The 19,147-nt window shown below is 28.6% G+C and overlaps 1 protein-coding gene and 1 long non-coding RNA gene across 2 annotated transcripts in view; one reads left to right on the top strand and one right to left on the bottom strand.

Moving 5' to 3' along the window:
- LOC147810822 (uncharacterized) overlaps window positions 1-16,403 on the bottom strand; it is a 26,239-nt gene extending 9,836 nt beyond the window's left edge. Inside the window, exon 1 of the long non-coding RNA XR_015432974.1 lies at window positions 16,267-16,403. This is a non-coding gene — a long non-coding RNA (uncharacterized LOC147810822). The remainder of the gene's footprint in view (window positions 1-16,266) is intronic.
- LOC107457210 (CKLF-like MARVEL transmembrane domain-containing protein 7) overlaps window positions 1-19,147 on the top strand; it is a 103,963-nt gene extending 84,816 nt beyond the window's left edge. Inside the window, exons 5-6 of the mRNA XM_043052448.3 lie at window positions 4,947-5,083; window positions 16,080-19,147. Coding sequence (XP_042908382.1) covers window positions 4,947-5,069 — 123 coding nt within the window. The 3' untranslated portion in view covers window positions 5,070-5,083; window positions 16,080-19,147. The remainder of the gene's footprint in view (window positions 1-4,946; window positions 5,084-16,079) is intronic.

The raw sequence follows: 19,147 nt of genomic DNA, 5'->3' as shown, positions 1-19,147 counted from the left end.
GTGAACCAAATTTTCATTTCATACTCTGTACCTTCTTGGCAACTTTTATCAAAAATAAAGAGTTATGAACAGTGTTCACAATTACCCCCTTCATTCTAAAGGTTTTGTTAGTTAAAAGTTTCACTTTCTCTTTTATCCTTGTTATCTTCTACCCTTTTTTCTTTTCTTTTTCTTTTTTTTAATTTTTTAAAGTGTCAAGCAACATGTTAATTAACTTGTCAATTTTTTTCTTTTCTTCTTTCCTTGATTTTTCTCACTGTGAACCAAATTTTCATTTCATACACTGTACCTTCTTGGCAACTTTTATCAAAAATAAAGAGTTATGAACAGTGTTCTCAATTACCCCCTTCATTCTAAAGGTTTTGTTAGTTAAAAGTTTCACTTTCTCTTTTATCCTTGTTATCTTCTACCATTTTTCTTTTCTTTCTTTTTTTCATTTTTTAAAGTGTCAAGCAAATTATTAATTTCCTTGTCAATTTTTTTCTTTTCTTCCTTCTTTGATTTTTCTCACTGTGAACCAAATTTTCATTTCATACACTGTACCTTCTTGGCAACTTTTATCAAAAATAAAGAGTTATGAACAGTGTTCACAATTACCCCCTTCATTCTAAAGGTTTTGTTAGTTAAAAGTTTCACTTTCTCTTTTATCCTTGTTATCTTCTACCATTTTTCTTTTCTTTTTTTTTCATTTTTTAAAGTGTCAAGCAAATTATTAATTTCCTTGTCAATTTTTTTCTTTTCTTCTTTCTTTGATTTTTCTCACTGTGAACCAAATTTTCATTTCATACACTGTACCTTCTTGGCAACTTTTATCAAAAATAAAGAGTTATGAACAGTGTTCACAATTACCCCCTTCATTCTAAAGGTTTTGTTAGTTAAAAGTTTCACTTTCTCTTTTATCCTTGTTATCTTCTACCATTTTTCTTTTCTTTTCTTTTTTTTCATTTTTTAAAGTGTCAAGCAAATTATTTAATTTCCTTGTCAATTTTTTTCTTTTCTTCTTTCTTTGATTTTTCTCACTGTGAACCAAATTTTCATTTCATACTCTGTACCTTCTTGGCAACTTTTATCAAAAATAAAGAGTTATGAACAGTGTTCACAATTACCCCCTTCATTCTAAAGGTTTTGTTAGTTAAAAGTTTCACTTTCTCTTTTATCCTTGTTATCTTCTACCCTTTTTTCTTTTCTTTTTCTTTTTTTTAATTTTTTAAAGTGTCAAGCAACATGTTAATTAACTTGTCAATTTTTTTCTTTTCTTCTTTCCTTGATTTTTCTCACTGTGAACCAAATTTTCATTTCATACACTGTACCTTCTTGGCAACTTTTATCAAAAATAAAGAGTTATGAACAGTGTTCTCAATTACCCCCCTTCATTCTAAAGGTTTTGTTAGTTAAAAGTTTCACTTTCTCTTTTATCCTTGTTATCTTCTACCATTTTTCTTTTCTTTCTTTTTTTCATTTTTTAAAGTGTCAAGCAAATTATTAATTTCCTTGTCAATTTTTTTCTTTTCTTCCTTCTTTGATTTTTCTCACTGTGAACCAAATTTTCATTTCATACACTGTACCTTCTTGGCAACTTTTATCAAAAATAAAGAGTTATGAACAGTGTTCACAATTACCCCCTTCATTCTAAAGGTTTTGTTAGTTAAAAGTTTCACTTTCTCTTTTATCCTTGTTATCTTCTACCATTTTTATTTTCTTTTTTTTTCATTTTTTAAAGTGTCAAGCAAATTATTAATTTCCTTGTCAATTTTTTTCTTTTCTTCTTTCTTTGATTTTTCTCACTGTGAACCAAATTTTCCTTTCATACACTGTACCTTCTTGGCAACTTTTATCAAAAATAAAGAGTTATGAACAGTGTTCACAATTACCCCCTTCATTCTAAAGGTTTTGTTAGTTAAAAGTTTCACTTTCTCTTTTATCCTTGTTATCTTCTACCATTTTTCTTTTCTTTTTTTTTTCATTTTTTAAAGTGTCAAGCAAATTATTAATTTCCTTGTCAATTTTTTTCTTTTCTTCTTTCTTTGATTTTTCTCACTGTGAACCAAATTTTCATTTCATACACTGTACCTTCTTGGCAACTTTTATCAAAAATAAAGAGTTATGAACAGTGTTCACAATTACCCCCTTCATTCTAAAGGTTTTGTTAGTTAAAAGTTTCACTTTCTCTTTTATCCTTGTTATCTTCTACCATTTTTCTTTTCTTTTTTTTTTTTCATTTTTTAAAGTGGCAAGCAAATTATTAATTTCCTTGTCAATTTTTTTCTTTTCTTCTTTCTTTGATTTTTCTCACTTTGAACCAAATTTTCATTTCATACACTGTATCTTCTTGGCAACTTTTATCAAAAATAAAGAGTTATGAACAGTGTTCACAATTACCCCCTTCATTCTAAAGGTTTTGTTAGTTAAAAGTTTCACTTTCTCTTTTATCCTTGTTATCTTCTACCATTTTTCTTTTCTTTTTTTTTTCATTTTTTAAAGTGTCAAGCAAATTATTAATTTCCTTGTCAATTTTTTTCTTTTCTTCTTTCTTTGATTTTTCTCACTGTGAACCAAATTTTCATTTCATACACTGTACCTTCATGGCAACTTTTATCAAAAATAAAGAGTTATGAACAGTGTTCACAATTACCCCCTTCATTCTAAAGGTTTTGTTAGTTAAAAGTTTCACTTTCTCTTTTATCCTTGTTATCTTCTACCATTTTTCTTTTCTTTTTTTTTTCATTTTTTAAAGTGTCAAGCAAATTATTAATTTCCTTGTCAATTTATTTCTTTTCTTCTTTCTTTGATTTTTCTCACTGTGAACCAAATTTTCATTTCATACACTGTACCTTCTTGGCAACTTTTATCAAAAATAAAGAGTTATGAACAGTGTTCACAATTACCCCCTTCATTCTAAAGGTTTTGTTAGTTAAAAGTTTCACTTTCTCTTTTATCCTTGTTATCTTCTACCATTTTTCTTTTCTTTTCTTTTTTTCATTTTTTAAAGTGTCAAGCAAATTATTTAATTTCCTTGTCAATTTTTTTCTTTTCTTCTTTCTTTGATTTTTCTCACTGTGAACCAAATTTTCATTTCATACACTGTACCTCCTTGGCAACTTTTATCAAAAATAAAGAGTTATGAACAGTGTTCACAATTACCCCCTTCATTCGAAGGGTTGCAGATAATTATGAACTAGTAAATTTCATACACATAACAATTCAGTAAAATGTAACCGATATAACATATGTATTTTACTATAAAAATTCTTCAATAGTCACTGTGATTTATGTTGACGATCCTTTTTTCTCAAGAAAGTTCTTTTTTTGCAAAAAAACTGCATAACTAGTTTGTGTAATGAGCAGGGGTTAAATGAGTGTGTGAATTTATGAACAAAATATCAATGAATCAATGTGTTTAAAAATAATTTCATCATCAAACTCAACTACATCTAATCAATAAATAAGCAAGCAAACGTCATTGAATAATAAAATGATTATTCAATGCATAAAACAATTCATAAAAGAGTGAATATCTGAAACAGCAAATGAGGGCTTAAATGAAAATGAGTACACAAATGAAAATGCTTATTGAGGAATAACTTATTCGTTGATTTGCACTTTCAGTAATCTCACTCATTCACGTATTTATTGATTCACTCGTTCCTTGATGCATTGATTTGTGAAATTTTCCATTTGCCTTTGGTTCAATAACTTATTGATTTTCTTTTTTATTGATATGCCCATTTTCCTGGCTTAATTGATTTATTGATACGCTTATTAATTAATTTTCCATCGATTGAAAAAATATTTTATTTTTATGCCCATTGCTTCGCTGCTTATTGTTTATTTTTAATATTCATTGAACTCTTTTATAGGTTTATTTTGACAAATCTATAGTTTACTTTTATAAGTACAGTAAAAAAAAAATTGGTCTTAGCTAAAAGTTTCAGTAAATAACCAAAACAATAGCTCCACCGGTCTTTAATAATTCTGATTAGATTAACAGATCTTGACTAATAACATCTGTTAATCTAAACATACACATTTTTAACCGTTATAATGCCAATGTCTCATCTTTGAAACGTTATATTTCATAATGATAAAAACAAGTAACCTAAATATTTTATTTTTAGCACTTACAATTGGAAAAACTAAATATTTCTATCAACAAAAACTTATTAATAATATAAAATTATATACCATCTAATATATATCATGTTCTGTAATCAATCAGTTGTTGCATTTTTTAATAACTGAAGAAACTTAACTGTAATAGAAGAAAATTTCTATTTAATTTATATGCATACCTACCTGCTGCTCCGTTTTTCATAAAGGCACTTTTACCATTAGTGCAAAATAAGATTCCAGCCAACGCCTCCTATAACTGAAAGCCTCCACACGATTTTTCGGAAGTAGTCCGATCGGACCATTGTGCGCAGACTACTTATGTAGGAGGTGATGGATCAGCCCATTACGGAGGTAAACAAGTATACAAAAAAGTCATTTAACAAAAAATCTAGTCAAATTAAAAAAGTGGTAGTAAATATATCTCTTAAAATTTGTTTAACTTACGAAAATGATTTGTTTGTCTTATTTACTTGTCAACCACCACAATTTCAATTCTCAAATATATAAAATAAATTTCTCCCAATTACTTTTAAAAAGGAATTTGGGTTCATGCGCGCAACTGGTTCACTGTTTTGACTTCTTATGAAAAATCATGAGGAGGCTTTCTGATGTAGGAGGTGATGGTCCTGCAGATAAGAGGTTAATCCACTCTTATTGTTTGGGATTGTAGTAAAATAGATATTTTCGGATATTAAAAAGTAAATAAGAAATATTTTTAGAACTTTTTCAGGATACTTAATAAAACCCTTTTGTTTATTCAAAAAGATAAAAAAATAACTTTTGATGCTTAGTATTACTTTGTGCTGGGTATCATTGTGTTGTTCATTTCTGTCTAGTTCTTTGGATTTGCTGGTGCAATTCTATACGCTGCTGACTGTTATACTAAATACAAGTACTGGAAGGACGGTATACCAGCACAAGGAGTAAAACCACCGGAGATGAATTACGCAGCCTATTGACTCAGTACTCCCTGGTAAGTACTCTAGTTCATTTAATTTCATATTTGAACAAATAATGATCTTAGCTTTTCAATTACCAGTCCTTTCTGGTTTTTGAATTTTATTACTTTTACATACATTTCCCTTTTAAAAGACTTTACTTGGTTTATCTTTTAAATTTATTTTTATCTTTTTTTAAACCTGTTACTTCTTTTCTTACTAACTTACTTTTAGCTCTAAATTTTATCTCTTGACAATTAGATACTTTGTATTAATTGATTTTAACACTAGGTTTACGGACGTTTCTTATATATACCTATCTCTACGGACACACGTCAATTTGACGTATGAAAGAATTGTGATTCTTAATTTAATAAATTCAATTTAGTAGATCCACCACTATTTCAAATTAATTCGTATATAATTCACCACTTCATATTTCAAAATTCACTTTGTTGTTATTTACCATTTTTTTAAAAATTATTTTCGCGTGTCCGGAGCAGTTGGCATCTCTGCACTTAGAAACCAATGTATATGTATACTATAAGAAAAAGAATGAAGATATGAGATATATATTTATGAAATATTCTAGTATTTTATGTTTCAATACTCGAACTAAGCAACTGAAACCTTCAAAATCTGACACTCTTACATCAATTGACATTCTGCGTTTGTTCTTTCTATTATTGCTTATCGGCAATAGTTATTTATCACTTATTTTATTTGAGATAACGAATCGAAGTATTGTCGGTACATTCCTATTTATTATTGATGTGATAATTGCTTGTTTACTTAAACTTTTGTCTAAATTATGATCACTTCAAATTGACGCATATCCGTAGAGATAAGTATACCACAAAGAGAATTTCAATATTTCAACGCTTTTGAGGTAAATAGCATTTAATGTATATTTACTTCGATCAATGGTTAAAAGTCATTACAAGAGATAAAATAAAAATTCAAACGGGTTTTATAATTTTTCTTACATAAGTCGAAATCCGTCAAAATGCCGTGTCCCGTAAACCTAGTGTTAAACATTATTCTCTACATTCCTTTTTCGCTATATGTCCTGTAGCTTCTGGAGCAACTTTGTTTTACTCGATGTCTTTTTTAGTTTCATGATGTTGGTATTGATGTAAAGACCCTATGGCCTGTTTTTCAATTTTGTGTCAATACCACCAACAAATGTAAATAGTGAAATTTCTCGCACATTACTTGCAAAATGTAATTCCAAAAGATTTTGCCACTTTTGCAAATTTTTAATAAATGCTAAGTAGGGTCTTCAAACACTGCTGCTACTCTCCTGAGGAGGGGGGGGGGGAAACTGTCGCGACGATGAGTTCGTCAAGATTTTTCCGCATACGCTAATCAATAGGGAGGGGGTCGGGCGCCAAAACCCCCTCACCAGTCTAAATGAGCATTCTAATGTGAAAGACTTCAGAAAACGAAAATCGATTCCCTTTAATGTAATTGAACTATAGATGATATTTCAACCTTGATATTTGATATAAATGAAAAAAGTTTTCGCATTTTTTATAACCATCGAGTAGCATATACTATCCACGTAATGGATTTGAGGCAGGAAAGGCTGAGAGAAAGGATCATTATAATTTTGCATTCAGACTACTAATTTAAGGAACAAATTGGTCTTCGAAGGAAGTTATTTGATTGAATCTAATTTATATTTGTCAAGGGGGGCCCCATGAAAAGCATTCTGTTAACAAGTTACCAATCGTACTCTAGTAAATTCTACGTTATCAACCAACATTTTTTGCTAGTACCGTAATTTTTGTGCAAATAAATAAATTATTTTGTGCTTAAAACGAACAGTTATGGGCTACTCAAACACAATTGAGATGTATATAACGAAGTTGGAGACTCTTAGTTGACGGTGTATTAAGTGTATAATTATCATCCTGTATTTAAGAAATCTGAAATAAGTGGTATAGAATTTGAAATGCTGGAATCAAGTTCTTCACTAATTTAATTTTTAAAGCAAAAAGAGAAAAATTACTACTTTAACTTTTTGTGCTGTTTGATTTTCTTTGTATTTTTAATAGCTTTCAATGTATTTCTGAATTTTTATTAAAAAAAAAGCATAACTTAATACACTTTATGCATGATTGTGATTTTTCATTATGAAGCTTAATGTATTTCAGAATATTTAATGAAATTGTTTTTAAATTAGTTCATTTTGCCTTAAATTAATCATAAAGCTTTGTAAAGTGTTATGAAATTTTATTTATTTGCCGATAGATATCGCTAAACTATTATTGACGCCATTGATACCTAATCAATTGTGGTAACTAAGATACTGTGGCAATAGTTAATTACGACTCTATGTGACGGATAATTTTTTTTTGTTTTTGTCCTACAATGAATGTTTAGCAATTTTTATTATTATAAGTTTTTAAATATTGTTCATTGCTTAATGATGTTGAATTTTATCACAGTACTATATTTAGACTTATTGAGATCAAATTAATTATGTAAATGAAGTTTACCCGGGCATGCAAGCATAAATACATTTTAGAAATATTTTAAATGTTATGATGGTAAAAAATCATTTAAAATAGTAAATGTTTGTATCACTTTAAATTAATTGGGGAAAATTTAGGGATAAAATCCGGAGAAGTTGGAAAATGCGGAATATTTACAATCAAATAACTTTAGTTTTATTTTACTTTTTTCAAGAATTGCAGTTTTAATAGGTATTGCAGTTAGAGATATATATGAGTTGCTATTCCGTTATAGTTTTCACGTTACAAATACTGTATACTCTTCTCAAAAGCTAGATATGAAATGAATTACCCTAATTACTATTTTTTAAATCCACCCCGGATAAGTAGCTGCCTTGCTTGAAAAAAAAATGAGATAGTCTTAGGAAAAATTTTATGATAATTCCTCAAACTCTGGAAAGTTTTGTAAAGTTAAATTCCCTAAATTATTAATGATTTCTGGACAGATGTTTTTTTTTTTTTTTTTGAACATTTTTACTCAAATCGCATGGAAAAATTGCATTTCGTTTTTAAAATATTGAAAATTCCAATCATAAAAAATAAGAAATTCACATTACTAAAAGCCAGAACCTTTTGTATATCTAACAAATTATTTACCTACAAATATTCAAATATTTTTAGTAATATCATCTGTATATTTGTTTTATTAAATAGCTGTTTTTTACCCGAAAACTAAGTGCTTTTAGCGCAAATTTTTTTTTTCATAAGAATGTTCCTAAAATTATGAAACAAAATGTGACATTTCGATAACATTAGAAAGACAAATCTTTGAACCGTAGTAGCGATTTAACAGAAAGGCTAGTTTTAGTAACCATCATTTTGCCTCAAACCTCCACTTATTTTAATAAAAGAATTCATTTTTGACCGGAGGCGAATAGCTCTTTGAAAGAAAATTGTTTTAGTTAACTGAATGTTTCAACAATTAAATACACCAATAATTCTAACTCTTATGCCAACAATTCTGAAATCGTTCTGTAGTATTGTAGTGTTTTTGCAAGAATGCTTTTAAAATTATAGTGGCATTAAAAAAGGAAAGAACTTTAAACTTTCTCTTCTCATTTTGATCGATTTGAATTTGCATGGGTAAAAAAACCAGACACCTTTATTAATAAACTTCAATCCAGATCTTTCTAATCGTGCCAGTTTTGTCATTTTAGAATTATGATAAACTTCAATACTAACTCTATGTAAACAATTTTTCTTTTAGCAACAAAAATTTTACATGGCAGAACTGTTGGCACATTTCGAAAGATTAGGTTTGAAGCTTTTAGAAATGGGGCCATTTTTACCCATGCAAAATTCGGAGTAACTGAAAAAGAGAAGAAGATGTTAATACATTTAACTTTAACACCAGTAACTTACAAACCATTCAGTAGAATTATAGTATTTTTAAAAGAATGCTTTAAGAAATATAGTGGTATTGAAAGAGGAAAAAACATTAAACTTCCTGTTCTCATTTTGATCCATAAGAATTTGCATGAGTAAAAAAAAAACACCTTAAAAAAAGACCAAAAAGACTTGTTAAAGACACCTTTTTGCAAATTTTTTCGATAGTTTTGTCAAGTAAACTTTTCTAAAACATTTGCTGCTAAAAAGATTATTTACATAAGGTTAAAAAGATTATTTACATTATTTTGTTATCCCTCTATTTATTACTTTTTTTTTTAAAAAAAAGCAAGCACTTAAAAAAATATGAAAATTCGCTTTAGAAAAGCGCTTTTTATATTGACAAAGATGTTTTTATCAATTTTGATAATAAGTTCTAATTGAAAGTAAAACTAAATGATCTATGCAATAAAAAGCAAAGTTGATGGATATATACGTACCTGCCAACTTTTACGCATTTGGCGTAAAATTTTATTTTTACATTTAAAGTGGTAGTAAATATATGCTATTTTTTCTTTTATAAACTTATTTTTTAAATGATTTTGATCACCACTATTTTTAAAAAACTTACGCATATATATTATTATGCGTTTCTCTCAACTATTTCAGTTCAAGGTTTTTCAATTACAACGTATTTCGTTGCTTAAAATTGAAATTTTAATTCCGTTTTAATACCACTGGGAAAAATCATAATTGAAGGAATTAAAAGTTGGCAGGTATGTATAGTCCTAATTCATTTAAAAGAAACGTTATACGTAGTGATGTGCCAATCGATTCATTTAAATGAATCGATTCTTTAGAATCAATTCACTAAAATGAACGGTTATATGAATCGATTCTTTGATTCTTTTTTTAATGGTCGTTATAATGGAAGAGTCTTTATAAAAGGTGGTCGTACAAATTAGTTTAGACTATTTTAGTATTTGAATTAGTTGATCTAAGTCAGGGGCTCTCAATATTTTTCTGCCATGGAACTCTAAATAATTAACGTTCTTTCGGCGGAACTCCTGATAAAAGTACTATCTCGTGTTGCCGCTGTAACCTTTCCACGGAACCATAGGGCTTTTCGGAACACCAATTGGGGACTATTAATTTAGATCTTACGCTCTAGGGTGCAGAAGCAGAATATTCCAGTTAAGCGGTCAGCCGAATGTTGCTAAAAAATACCAATTAGAGAAACCCTTGCAATTCTTGGCGGAACTCTAGGGTTCCATGGAACACCATTTGGGAACCACTCTTTTAGATCCTATACTCTAGGGGTCAGAAGTTGAATGTTCTACTTGGGTGGCTATAAAAGTACTATCTCGTGTAACCGTTGTAACTTTTCCACGGAACCATTGAGCTTTCCGGAACACCAATTGGGGACTATTAATTTAGATCTTAGTCTCTAGGGTGCAGAAGCAGAATATTCCAGTTAAGCGGTCAGCCGAATGTGGCTAAAAAAAGTACCAATTAGCGAAAACCTTGCAATTCTTGGCGGAACTCTAGGGTTCCATGGAACACCATTTGGGAACCACTCTTTTAGATCCTATACTCTAGGGGTCAGAAGTTGAATGTTCTACTTGGGTGGCTATAAAAGTACTATCTCGTGTAACCGCTGTAACTTTTCCACGGAACCATAGGGCTACCCGGAACACCAATTGGGAACCATTAATCTAGATCTTGGGCTCTAGGGTTCAAAAGCAGAATGTTCCACTTGGGTGGTCCAGTTGAATGTGGCTATAAAAAGTACTAACTAGTGGATCCCCTGTAATTTTAAACGGAACCCAAGGGTTCCGCGAAACACCATTTAGGAACTGCTAATCTAGGCAATGCTAATAATTTTTTTAGAATTTTAATATTTTTATTTTTTTTTAAATATTTGTTTGATTCATCAATTTTATTAAAAAATAATAATTTTTTTAAAAAAAATTGTTAATATAAAGACCAATAATGAATAATAAAGATATTCGTAAAAAAATAAAACGTTAAATTCACTTATAATAATGAAAAAAATTCAAATTGTATAACGTGAAACAAAATAAAAAAATAGTTCAATTGCGTTTTAAAACTTAAAAAATTAAAACTTGAAAAAGTGAGAGGATATGCATTGATATTCAATAAGTTTGTCTAAAAGTATTCCTAACAAAAAAAAAAAAAAATAGAAAAGGGGAAAAAAAAGAAAATAAATAAAATAATTAAAAATATTCCTCCCCCCTGCAGTAAAAGAATATTTACTCTAAATACTCACATTTTTCGCAATAAACAGTTTTTCAATCATTAAAAAAATAAATATTTTTTTTATCTTTTCTTAAAAAAAAAAAAAATAAAATAAAATAAATAAATAAAAAAATAAATAAAAAAAACCTGTCTTTTTTTCTGAAAATTTTTAGTTACTTGCCCCTTTTCATAACCCCCATCCCTCTGAAGGCATCTTTTAATTTTAGAAAAAAAGATAATAGCGAAAAGAATCGATTCGTTTCTCAAAACAGTTCTTTTAATGTTAAAAGATATAAAACCGCTCAAATGAATCATTTAAACAGTTCAGTGAATCGAATGCAATGTTAAAGTATAGGAAAACGGCTCAAAAGAACTGATTGGAAATCCAAATCAACTCTTTGAGCCGATATCAATGTTAAGAGATACGAAACGACTCAAATGAATCGTTTAGAAGTTCAATTCAACTCTTTGAGCCGATTTCAATGTTAAGGGATAGGAAACAGTTCAAAAGAATCGATTCATTTGGCTTTATGATTCTTTTAATGCTAAGAGATAGGCAAACAGTTCATTGAGTCGTTTATTCGACTCTTGATTCTTTTTCTCGCATTCGGCTCATTTTTAACCAATCAGAGGATCGTTCATTCGATTCTCGACTCTTTTTGTCTCATTCAACTCATTTTCAACCAATCAGAGATTTGCATTCATACGTAAGTTCATTACCCAATCAGCGCAACGGTTTCATTTTCTATGGCTCTCGCTCCTTGGCATAGAATAAACGATAACATAAAACTCTGCTTTACTTCATATTTACTGAAATTTATAAATCGAAAATTAAACGTATAAATGAAAAAATTCGCTCTTTAATATTAAAGGACTGAAAAGTAATATCTGAGCTTTACAGCATTAATATCTTTTTTATTTGAAAGGAAGAACCGAAACTGGAGAAGACAGCTTTTCAGTTGTTGTTGCCATTTTTAAATTGTTGTTTATCAATAGAATTTATTAATTTCGTAGATGAAAAGAAAAAAAGAGAGAGTGATGCATACAGTACGTATTGCATTAATAGCATTTTCAATTCCCTTCATCCTTCAAGTTCCTCCGGAAACCGGTTGTGCGCTAACGTTGACATCGGGGTCATTCTCATCGGATGCGATTTTTCCGCTTGCGAAAACTCTCACACATACGAGTACCTTATTGGCTAGTTGTTCGCATGTAAATATTTTCAACCAATCAGATTGTCATTCGCATGATACTCGAGTGAGAATGGACCTGTGTCTATTCGACTGAGATAGGATTTTATCAAACTCCAATTGTATAAACGAAATGCTGTATCAAATGCATATGCGGATGTTTAGTAAGTATAAGTACTAACTCTGAATAAGCTTATAAAGTGTAGAGTACAAAATATTGTAAAAAAAAAAAAAAAAAAAAAAAAAGAATCGATTCTTTTTCAAAAACGAACTTGATGAATCGATTCACAAAAAAGAGTTGATTGAAATATCGATTCGTTCGTTTTTCGCACATCACTAGTTATACGTCGCTATATACTTTTATTGACACCAATGGCATACCTGTTAACTTTTAATCCTTTCGGGGATGATTTTCCTTAGTGGTAGATTAATGGAATTTAAATTACAATTTAAAGCAGAAATATATTAGGAGGGCTATTGCGGTATTCTGAATTGGATTATAAATTTATATATATGCTTAACTTTTTTAAAAATAGCGGTGTTCAGAAAGATTAAAAATGAAGTTTATAACTGTAAGGAATATATAGAAAGCATACATTTTACTACCACTTTAAATATAGAAATAAAATTTTACGCCAAATGCGTAAAAGTTGGCACGTATGCAATGATGGTTATTTAGTTGTGGCATTAAGCACTACTGAGTATTACGGTAATGTTGCAATTTAAATACGTTCCAAGTATATTAATAAAGGCACAATGCATTGTTATATTAGTTTATTTAGTACCTGTTAAAACTGCATAAATACTGTTCAGTTTTAATATGTATACAGGAGAAAAGCTCATTCATTACCATTCCATAAAACAATGGAAAAGTCCATTGTTTTACGGTCCATTGAAAAGCATACTTATCCGCGAGAAATTGCTTGATTATGTTCATGAGATGACCCACACTCTCTTTTGAAGGTAGTCCGATTAGACCACTATGAAGGTAAACAAATTGGTGAAAGAACCATTTAATATGAAATCTATTAAAAATTAGGGAGTGGTAGCAAATATATGCTTAAAAATTTGTTTAATTTATGAATATAATAGGTTTGTTTTATTTACTACTTGTCTACCACTACAGATTCAATTCCCAGATATATATATGTTGAATTTCTCTCAAGTACTTTTAAAATATATGCCACCATAATGATGCATAACACAAAATGTTTTCATACACTGTATATTATTTTATGATGTATGGGTTAGGGGGCGTAGCGCGGCACAGGCATCCAATTTGTTTTAAATAAAGAAAAAAGACTTTTAAAATAGAATTTGGGTTGATGCGCACAAGTGGTTCGCTTTTCAAGTAATCTGCGCAGACTACTTATAAGAAACCGTATGGAGGCTTTCTGATGTAGGAGGCGTTGGATGACCTGGAGCAACAGCATCATGCTAAATGAATACAGTTAATCTAAATTTTTATGGGATGAATTTCTAAAAACATGTTTTGCTTAATATAATAAAACAGCAAAGAAGAACAAGATATGTTAATTAATAAAAAAATTGGAATTGTATAAGTTTTAATTATTGTATTGGTATATATTTTTCAGTTTTGTGCCCGATTTCTTATGGTTGTTCAGTAATGATTTATTTTTAAAAAAAATTAACCTGTACGAAGAGGGTTTTCAGCTAGTGCATTAATAAAATTATAATTAAAGTCATTAAGAATTTCTATGCTTTAAAAATTTCAACGTTATATCACAAGTGCTGGAAAAAAAATTCATAAAAAAATCAAATGTTGGAGAGTGTGCAAGATATTCCAAATTGATACTAAATGGGTTATTTCAAAATTTTGCATCTATCACTTTTTTAATAAAAATTTAATTCTGAAATTGAAACTGAATCTTTTAAATTGTTAATCACAATTTAAATGTGATAATTAGTGAAGACATTTGCCAGTATTTTAAAATACTGATAGATTTTGAACTGAAAGAAACTTGTCTTAGCAATTAGTTTTTCCCCTTCAGTTCACTAAAATCGCGGTTGTTGAAAATTTTAAAAAGTGGTAACGGAAATAAAAACAAATTTCGATATTTTAATTTCTGTGTAGTCAATCATACCTGTCAGCTTGTAATCTCTCCGAAGATGATTTACCACAGTGGTATTAAGATTAAAAGTAAGTTACATTTATACTCGAAAATTTATTTTGCATTTGGCGTGTACTTTACCCCCACAGTGTTAATTTTCACTACCAAACATACGACAGGTACTCAACTTCATATGACAGTCGTTAAAAATTTTATTTAATAACCATTGTTGAACTGCCGACCCAATCTTAAGTTTACGACTACCAATGTTCAACTCCGCAGCCTTGTAATTTTGAACCCAATCCATAAGACAAGGGGATTCGATGGAACTAACCCCCATTTTCGTTACAGGAAGAGGAAAACTTAGCACGGGTTACCTGATGGCAAACGGACTCTTACCCAGCATCCGTCAACCACTGAGGTTATTTTACGTCAGCACTATGGTCGGTGCGAGCCGGGTGAGAATTTCGAATCGAGCAGTCATCACTGGGTTTTAAATTCAGATCACTTCATTGGGAAGTGAGCGCTCTATCGTACGAACCACTAACGGCTTATATAGTCATTAACAATTGGAAAAAAATCTATGTTTCTGAGTCGTCAAATTAAAAGTGTGCGATAACATGTTTACACATGTTTATACCATTCACACCTGCTAATAAACTTTGTTGAAAATCAAAGTTCACCCCAAAGAAATTCAATCGTTAAGGGCTCTGTAGCTGAAAAAAAAATTGGTAACAGCTGCGTTAGATGTCCTTTAAGCGAATAGGAGAAAGAATCGGAAGAGAATTGAATGATATTCTTGATATTAGTTTTTATAAGTATTGATATATTGCCCTTAATTAAAATATTGACATTTTTTTTAAAAAAATAAAGTTAGAAAGTAGAAGTTTGGTTCTGCCCAAAATATTCATTTTTTGTCAACCTTTTGGGTTCGTGAAAAAAAAAACATTTTCTAGTTTAATTAGTCCGAAACTAATTAAAAACTTAAAATAAATGAGGCGCATTTAGTTTTTAAGTATGACCTTTCTAAGATTTAAGTAAGTAATGGTAAAGTAAAATATATAAACAAACAAAACCCTGCTAAAAGTTTTCGCTAAAGGGAATTACGCTGGGGGAAAAAACGACTTTGGCTTAAAATAATTCAAAAATTAATCTCCGCGTGGATAATATTTTAATGATCGAATGTTTTTTATCACTACGGTATGAAAATTCAAAATTTCAATTTTTTTTTTTTTTTTAAATATTCGAGTTATGATAGTGCAAAGTACTTCAATACTTTTCGAAAAGTTTTCGTAACAACGGTAATGGTGGCAGAAATGGCAGGCAGCAGAAATGGCAGGTGGCAAAAATGGCACAACGGTAATGGTGGCAGACTGATTATTTAGTGTTGCATAAACATATCATAAGAGAGTGAAGCTTTAATTTGGTGTAAAAATATCATATAAACGGCTTAGTGCTGGCTAACACATGACACCCTTATTATGTCAGTTATTGAAGTTGCACTTTATTTTATGCCGAAAATACACATGATTTTAAATCAAACAATGGGATTTAGATAGAAGTTTTCTAATCTATTAAAAATTTAAATGCTCTTATTTAATTGATTCTGTCAATATACATTGCTTATTCTTTTGTATACTTATTTTTCTTTTCTTATCTTTTCAGTACCGCAGATAACACTAAGTGGTGTACCTTATTTGTTTCAAAAATTGCATACGATAATAATCATGTACAATGGTGTACTGAAGTCAGAATTGAAGATTTATCAGCGAGAAACATTTAAATATGAGGCCCTCTCGGATGATTGATTATCCGTGAAAAAACAAAGTAGAATTTGTTAAAATGAACTCACTAGATAACGGACATGTTGTTGTACCTCAAACACTGCATGAGTCAGCTTTATTGTGTAGAGATTTTATCCACTCCGAATTTTATTTCAATTGTAAATATGTGTTATACAATATTGTTTTAACATGCAATATATATTCATATTTTTAGCTGTCTGTGTTCAGTATCGCTGTGAAATATAGAACTTTGTGCTGCCATCTAGGCAATAAAATAAGAACTATGAAAGGAATTAAAAATGCCAGCAAGGACAAATTTTCATCTTTTAATTCGACATGATTATGTAGATTCTATATAGTTATGTAGATTTTTGGCTTTTTTGTTATTTCGTAATTGGTTTTTATTAATATTGTTTATTTAATTAAAATTAAATGGTAAAATTTTGTGCAATAATTTATATTTATATTTCGTTTCAAACTTTTTATTTAAGTGTGTATTTTAATTTCGATATCAGGCTATTAGCATATGCATGTAACAGATATTAATTCTTTATTCACTTAAGTAGTATATATTACATCACAATATTTTAATTATTCGTAAATGAATTATTAAAATCACGTTTTTATAATTAAATTTTACTATTGCATCAATAAAAATGTAAAACATAGAAATTAGAATAGTTTTCAACAAATAATTTTAAGGAAACTAAAGTCTCTATGATAATTCGGTTAAAGTATTTCAATCTATTAATTTAACAATTCAATCTATTAATTGCTGTAAAGTACGTTAAATTACACTTTTCTATGTGAGATTAGTTAGAAATTGTTGAAAAATGTGTTACCGCTTAGAAAATAAATATATTTAACTATTAATTTAAAATAAATTGCAATTTATTAAATAAAAAACATGTTATTTTTGATTCCACCTGGGACCGAACTAGAGAAAGCTATTTTCCTACAGTTATAGGTAGAAAAATTGTTGTTATTGAGATTGTTATTATAGATTAAACTGTAATTTGTTTGATCTACGTGTATTATTTTTAAAATTGTAATATCTTGTGCCAATGATATTTCTATCTTCAATTTTAATATTTAACACCGAATTTATGTTATTATGGTGTATTGTATACTTATAGAATTTTCGAAGGACATGAAAAACAAAGTTTTTCGACATCTGAAGGCTTCTTAAATTTTTTACCCTCTTTGTTCTAAAATAATTTATCAAAACTTTTAACAAGTGATTAAAGTTATTATTTTTGTTTATTTATGTATTTTTTAAAACCTTTTTGTTGACGTTATAAGTAATAATAGTTCAATAAAAATCAATTCAACAGTTCTATTAAGATTCGATATTGTGTCAGATAAAAGCGGGATTATTTTTGGATATGTAAAAATCCATATTAAAAAGACTCTTATTATTTAAGAATGAAAAAAATTTTAAAAATAATGAAGCTGAATATGAAATTTTATTTGTATCTAATGGTGTCATTAGCTTGATGTAATTTAACTATTTCTACCAATCATATATTAATCTTACCGACTTAGCAAATTGGAACGTTTGTGTACATTTGAGTAATTTATAATCAAAATATTGTTATGACATTAGATTTTTAAAGATTTAATGCATTAAGTTTAACACCTTCCAAAATTATTTGGAAAAATTTAATGCATTAAGTTTATCTCCTTCCAAATAAATTTTAATTAGAAATATCAATTTGATAATTGATTATCAATTGAATAATTAGATGATAATTAAATAGAATTACAATTGAGTAATTAGATAATTGGTTATCATCACTAAACATTTTGTGGTTTATTGAAGTTTCAAAGTGTTATGACGTACAATTAATTATAACAAATTAATTCAAATAAAGAATGTTAGAATTGTTTGAAAGATAATTTATGAACGAGTACTGTACACCATTTTTGTGTAATTTAAATTATCCCTTTATTGCTGGAAATATTATGAGTTTCAAAAAAAGGCGAATTTCTCCGAATAACAATTTTTCAATATTATTGAAGATGATAGCAAAATTTATGCATTAAAATCAGTTTAAAAATATTTTTTTATCATCATGACACTTAAAAAAAATCAAATATGTATATAAAAGATCTGATAAGAAGTTTGCTATATTATTAAGTGCTGTCAAAACAGCAAAAAACATTTGTCTTCCGTTTTATTATTTTAGAACAATTGTAAGATATTGTGGCGAGTCAGAAATTCCAAGTTGGCATCTCTGTTCTTACAACTCTAACGATTGTAGATAATTTCGTTAAATTAAATTTAGTGAATATCAAAATAAATTTTTACCATTAATTAACGATTCAGCTTGAAAAAATTACATCGTTTTTCAAAACATAATTTTTTTTTGTTGTTCCTTATTAAATTATTATTAATTATTTTTAGTCCATGCATTTATATTAGATGGAATCGCATAAATGAATGCTAATAATGAAATAATTTGGTTTCCTCAATTCGCCAGTAAGGCTAAACTTGAAAATACTTCGAGCAATATCGAGTTAACTTTGTAACTGTAGATTTATTTAAGTTTATTTTCAAGACATTGTGATTGACTTATTATAATTACTTATTTGTAGTGATTATTACGAAACTGGCACTATTATTCTTTAAAATCTTTTAAGAACTGTGTTTAGCATGCTAAAACCTACTATTTTGATTGCACCAGACGTATGAAAAGGGTTAAGAAAAACAGATTTCAAAGGCATTCCTGAATTAGTGCAGGCATTAATCATTCAAATCTTATCCTTCATTAAGCTCAAAAAAAAAATATTTTTCAAAGTACTTATCCCCATTAAATATTAATATTTTAAACTATATACATTGAACTTATATTTAAACTTCTTTAACGAAAAAAAGTATAAAACTTTATATTAAAATATTTAAAAATAAACAGCCGAATCTTCGCCTCGAAAATAACAAAAAACAAA

Source organism: Parasteatoda tepidariorum, chromosome 4 (genome assembly GCF_982258835.1).
Source record: "Parasteatoda tepidariorum strain Cologne lab strain chromosome 4, Ptep-v5.0, whole genome shotgun sequence".
Classification (NCBI taxonomy): domain Eukaryota; kingdom Metazoa; phylum Arthropoda; class Arachnida; order Araneae; family Theridiidae; genus Parasteatoda; species Parasteatoda tepidariorum.
This window is presented reverse-complemented; position numbering and strand designations above follow the sequence as displayed.